Source organism: Aplysia californica, unplaced genomic scaffold (genome assembly GCF_000002075.1).
Source record: "Aplysia californica isolate F4 #8 unplaced genomic scaffold, AplCal3.0 scaffold00056, whole genome shotgun sequence".
Taxonomy (NCBI): Eukaryota; Metazoa; Mollusca; class Gastropoda; order Aplysiida; family Aplysiidae; genus Aplysia; species Aplysia californica.
The window spans coordinates 1,485,072-1,491,494 of record NW_004797326.1 but is presented as its reverse complement, the minus strand read 5'-3'; the positions used below and the strand labels follow the sequence as shown (position 1 = coordinate 1,491,494).

The following is a 6,423-nucleotide window of genomic DNA, read 5'->3' as shown; positions in this document are numbered from 1 at the left end:
GTTGGCCCTTCTTCCCCCTCACAGCCCGCCGCCACAGTGTCCACTCTGATCTGACCAGCAATGGCCTGGACAGTCCTGGTCGCCAGATGGTCAATCTTGGCCCAGAGAGCGAGGATGTCATGTCCTTGTTCCTCCATTGTCTTGAACACAACGGACAAACGGCGTAGACTGCCGTGGTGGTCCTATGGGAAGTACATTTGTGAGGCAGCGTGGTGGAATCAGGTTCTCGTCAATTTTTGGACATGTAGAGTTATTGGTATCATCTTAAAGCTTGTTCACTTGTCTTTATTTGGATGGAAAAATATCCATTTATCCTGAAGACAAGTCGAGATATTTGCGAAAGAAGGAGGTGGGGGGTCACCTGTTTTCAGAAGTAAAATGAGGGAGAAAATGGCCGCCAAAAATTAGTTATTTCCTTAGTTTAAGAGTTCCTGGTAACTGAAAATTTACATTTTTTGTGCCTGTTATCAACGTTTTTCAGAAAAATCCACACAGAAATGAGTTCTTTAATTGGCATTAAAATCAAAAATTTAATAACAATTCACAAACTGCGGAAAAATGCAAATTTCTTTACTTTGATTATTTTGACGAGAGCCTGATTCCACCACGCTGCTTCACATTTTGAGTTGTGGTTTCAAGTGTGAAATGTTGAATACTGTCTAAGTTGTAGTTTACGTTCTGATTTGATTTGTAGTTTGTTTTGGTGTTTTTTTTTTGGTTTTTAAAAGTTTTTTTTGGTAAGTATTTTACGGCGCTCGTAACTGCATTAGGTTGCGCCCGGGGCACACCTAACTTTTACAGTTGGTAGGAAATTTTGAATTTTGCCCGTGCGGCGGCCGAAGCCTACTCTTATCAATTTTAGACCACCAAGGGATCTTTAACTTGCGGAACTTCAATGGGATGTGTGCACAATATTCGAAACTGTCATTGCCACATACATTCCTTGTTCACCGCTTTTGGGACACTTTCATAATCAGTCGCAAACACTGATTATATAAACTTACAATTAAATAATTGATAGTCTACCTGAAAAGGATAAGGGGGACTAACTCTTAATGACCTTGTGGCTGCTGCTGGGAGCACTTATTTTTTCGTTCCGCTTTTAATCTCCCTATAATCGAGTCATGGCATGATTACGGCATCTGGCCCTTTCTGCAAAAGGCTTTTTTTTAAAGATAGCAAAATCTAAAACCAAAAATGGTAATACATTTAATGTAATATAATCATTTATGCTTTCTTTGCCTTCTGTTTGTGTATTCGAATCTTTAGCTAAAGTTACGTTTAATAACTCTTAAAATCAGTATATTCCCATCGCACGTTTAAATGTCATAATTTAGTTTTAGAATTAGATTATTCAATGAGAAAATTCTCGATTATTTTGGCGGTGAACATACAAACTGAATTCAGAGTTTGATTTCATTCACAACTCACTAATGATGCCTCGTATAAGAAGTTTTAAAATTATCAATATAATCCTATAATGGGAAATCCTTGCGTGTGTGGCCTCTTCTCTGTCTGGTTCTTTGTCTCACTTTGATCACCCTTCCAAACCAGTCAGCCTTCACCGCTAGTTGCATTTGAGTCTGCTTTTACAGGCGTGATGGCATATAATAAACAATATTACAGTCAAAAAGTCATTGTTAGAAAGGCAAAAAAAATGCAATTTGAGCCACTTTCCAAGCTCTGAGTATGCGCCTTTGTGAGCCCTTGAAAAGCCCAATAATTCTTTTAAACCACGATTTGTGGGTGGTTGGCGGGTGCTCTGGTGTGGTTTACTTCTTCTTTCCTATCAAACATCTATTGTCCTTATCTTCCCTTCCTCTTTTTATGTTTTGTTACTCTCTTGTAACACCTCTAATCTTCTGGCGCTCATATGACCTTATGCAGTTGCGAGCGCCGTAAAACCTCTACTAACAAACCACGATTTTGCTACGGGAAATTCATCAACTAACAACTAGATTCCTAACAATATATTTACGCATTACGATGCTACTGGATGGGGCCGGAGAGAAAAGAAGGATAGAACGTGACTTCAGGACTCTCTGCCCACTTGGCAGGGTCATTTCAAAGATAAATCAGAAACTCCCATCTTATGGTCACAATTTGTATCATTTAGGTGGCGGACTTCCAGCCAAAGTCACCTACACTGAAAGGGAAACAATGTTCCAACAAAAATACTGAGGTACTTAATAAAACATCTTCCCACTCAGGAATCGAACCCAGGTATTCGTAATAACCCTCACACTAAATCCACCTCTTTCATCACTCAGGAGAACTCACAGTGTTGAGAGGGGCGTCAAACCAGTACAATTACGCGAGAGAAAAAAGAAAAGCAGACAGTTTTAAAGACATTTTTTGGACGTATGTGGTGTGACTTGTAGGCTTGGCGTCTTGCACGACAAAGACGCAAGTTCGATTCCCATAAATGGTTATCACCATCATTCCTCTATAATTTCTTTCGGTTATCACCATCATTCCTCTATAACTTCTTTCCATCATTGACGAACAGGATGAAAACTCGTTGAGGACTTAAACTGTTTTGATGTAGATGTCAAAAATGCACGGATTTGATAACGAAATGTTCTTTTTGGTGAGTTCAAACGACAACTGAAACAATTTACAGGCTTCTCATTGGCTGAGAGTGCTACGTACAATAGCATGATGGTAATTTCACGGCGGTTATAATTTTTTTTTCAAATGCTTTACGCCCACCTGCCTGCATATTATGAATGTCCAAGGACAAATTCGGTCTATGACAGTTTTTATTGACTTCACCTAAAACATCAGGCGCCACAGAGTGTTAGTAGCATAAAACAGTAAACATTCAGAGTAATTCACAAAATGTTAGCCTCAATTCTATTGTAAAGAACAGATCTCAGATACTTAAAACACAATTTGGCTTTGTTCCTGATAAGGGTACCCATAGTGTTTTTATTCACCCTAACAATGTCAATGGAAAGATGCAATGAAGCACAGAAAGGTAATATTATTTATGCTTCGTTGATTATGGAAAGGCTTTTGATAAAGTTTGGCCTACTTACTACTGAGCAATCAAACATTTTCGAAACTCTAAACAAAGTTGTATTATGATCATACGGCGCATTAGAACTTTGCAATGGAACTAAAACATTACTCTAAAAATTGAGAGGGAGTACAAGGAACACATTGAAAATTAAATAGAAAAATTTCGAGCCAAGATGAAGCAGTTTGAGACTGAAAGAGCTCCAGTGAAAAATACTGTCACTGAAGTAAAGGTACAACAGGATGTTTACATTCTAGATGTAAAAGAAAGAGATAAGAAATGTTTATGTTGCCTGATTGGAAAGACAAAATAATAGAAAAGGCAGAAAGGTACAGAGGGAGGGATATTAAAATTTGATGTTTTATGGCGCGTCGCAGGAAAGGTGGGAGGAGTCGTGAGGACGTAGAGCTAAGGTGGCGCGGAATTGCTGGATAAAATGTGGGAGAAGAAGTGGGGAGAAAGACTTCAGCAGGTCCACAGAGGGAGGCCTAATACGGGTGGCCATTGAGGGATCGGTTCGGGTGGTTTGCTAGCCAGATTGAGAACACAAAGCGGATATCGTGGCACAAGCCGATCGCGCCGACTCATCGTCTAAAAAACAAACGCGTATGTCTCCAGGCGATGGGTTATGCGATCGACTCGACCCAACCCGGTCCGACCAGATCCCGTCCGCAATGGGCACCCCGTATTAGTAGAAACAGGATAACCGTGCCAGGCCTATGATCGCCCAATTTCAGTTTTCTGATGGCAAGTCAAATTCTTTGTGTAGGGAACTAAAAAGAAACTGATGGAGTATGGGGTGAAGGTTGCTGGTTACCTCACACAGCAGCAGCTGACAGAACTGAGGGAACTCAGGGCTAACAAAAAGCGTGTTATGGGGCTCTCGTCGTCTAGAGGTTAAAGTGTTCGCCTTTCATTCAATAGGTCCCCGTGTTCGAATACGGATAGCGACGGAACATTTTCTTCTCTAAAATGTTCTCCCTTCATCTCCTTTCATGGTCTCTATCAATGTTTTGTCGTCTGCTTTCGTCTCAACTTTTTGCCCCCACCCCCTCACCTTCTTTGCCCCCTCTTCTGGGCTCTTGATTCTTTCTGCAGTCTTTCTACAGCTACTGCTTGGCTACTTTCCATTGCTATCTTTCAGCCACATCCCTGATCTTATGGTAGGAAAGATCTACACCTAACTTTCTCGGACAAGAGCGAAAAGTCTCGGAGCAAGTTGCGTACGTTAAAGATCCCTGGTGGTTTTTTATCGGCCGCAACACAGGCAAAATTCAAACGTCTCCCTCAACAGTACAGACACACACTCCCGCACAGAAATGTCTAACCTGTCACGTGACTGCGCAAAGATCGACCAACAAAAACAGCAAGAGCCCCACCTAAACCATGCTAACGTTTGGCAGAATGAACATCGTACTTCGGAAAGGAAGAGAGCAATTCTGTTCTGTTTGCACTGCACGAATACATCTCAGAGCATGTCAAAATGTTTTATGAAGTACAAAAACCGAACAAAATCGTAGTTGGACAATTTCTGTGATGCCATCTACATTCCAGCGCATTATTTTATAAAACATTGTTCAAGTGTTAAGGTAGGCTCTCTTCTCTCTTGTTGTCCCTTTTCTGGTTCGGCGGTGTCCTTATTCACTTGAAGTTGTTGAAGGCTGACCCCGCTGTCTCTTTGCAGCCACGCCATCGTCCCCCCCCCCCCCCCCAGGGTCGCCTAACCACCACTCCCTGACTGACTGCGGGTGACCATCTGTTGACGTTGCTCACGACGAGAGTGGGGTCGGCGCAGCTGGTAGTTGTCTCCCCCCAGACTTTTATTTACAAACAAATCGTAAAGTTGTCCTATGCTTCCCCTACCTCTCGCATGAATTATCGCCAGTATACAATAATGAAACTTTACAAGGTATACCGTCTCTTGTGAAGACTGTTTTTAAAGATACGGGTGATGTTTTAGAAAAAAATGAATGTACCCAAAGAAGGTCATGTGACGGATCCTCTATACATAATTATATTATGGAAAGCAGTTAGTTAGCTTCTGTAGAGAAAATTCATTATGCCTAGCGAATGGTGGAACACGGGAAAACTGTGTCACTAGCATTGCAAACAAAAAGAAAAAATATATAATTGTTCATAACGTCGTTGTGATTAAGGGTACGTTTGAGACCTCTAGCTTTCCTGCCTATCAAATATCATGCTCAAGCCGGGATCAAACCATTTTCCACAGACGACACAAATAAGATTGAACTCAGTGGGCTGTGGCGGCTCAACGTGAAAGAAACTATCTATGAGAAGAACTTACATAGAAAGACGTGAAATACTATTAAATAAAAAGCATAGTAAACATGTTTCTACCTAACTATTGAAGTCTCAATGATGTCCACTCTGTCTATAATGTTTTGCAACAATGCACGTAACTGTCTGCGGTAGAAATACAAACCAATATGCTGAAGACAGAAGAGCATAGTAAACATTTTCAACCACTGCAGGGGGATAACGAATATGAAAGGCTAAAAAGAACCAAATATCTCCACCGCTACTATTCTGACAGAGCAAATAGTTAAATTGATATGGATAAATTCTTTGAAGCTAAGAACTTTAAGGGGCATGTGTATTATAAAAAAGAAATACTGATATCCCAAAAGCAGAGAGTCTCAATGAAGACATTGCTGAAAAACGATTAAGATAATGTGAACAAGAGATTAATAAAGTGATTCGTGTTTATGAATGGCTTAGAGTGGATAGGGCCACACCAGATCAATTTTATTCTTATTTTTAAGACTTGTAAAATGCCTAATTTGTGAATCAGCAGAGGATCTATTACAGATCCAAGCTAACGATGAACTAGCTTCAACAAATGGTGTTTTGAATACAAGTGTATACGTGTATGGTAGTGAAATGACAATTGTTAGGGTTCAAAGTGTTTTTGAGGAAACCGGTGAAAGGAAAAGCTGGTAGATGTGATGGAACTGGTCCTGGATTTTATTTCAATGTCCTTCTTCTTTTGATAACATTTCTCTGCTTGTTGTTTAGTATAGTTTTAAATATAGAAAACCCCAGAAATCTGGTGTCAGGCACTAATTCACCCTCTTCTCAAGAAAGACAGTCCTTCAAATGCTAAAAAAACAAACAAACAAAAAAAAACACTACAAGGGTATTGCACTTCTGAATACTATATCCAAGATAATGTCTAAAAGATTGCATTCACGACAGGCGGAATGGGCCGCGCAGACTAAAGAAATATCAGAACCTCAAACAAGGTTTCTGAAAAGTTTTAGCCTCGACAACCATATTTTCCCCCAGCAATCCAAACTTCCAAAGTAACTTTTGACAAAAAACGTGGGCGCTTTTACGTTTCCTTTTTTGTTGAATTTTCTAAAGCGTATTTTGCCCCCCCC

At 40.3% G+C, this 6,423-nt stretch overlaps 1 protein-coding gene across 1 annotated transcript in view; it reads right to left on the bottom strand.

Moving 5' to 3' along the window:
* LOC101845609 (tubulin polyglutamylase TTLL11) overlaps positions 1-6,423 on the bottom strand; it is a 14,809-nt gene that overhangs the window by 1,124 nt on the left and 7,262 nt on the right. The window contains exon 7 of the mRNA XM_005093030.1: positions 23-182. Coding sequence (XP_005093087.1) covers positions 23-182 — 160 coding nt within the window. The remainder of the gene's footprint in view (positions 1-22; positions 183-6,423) is intronic.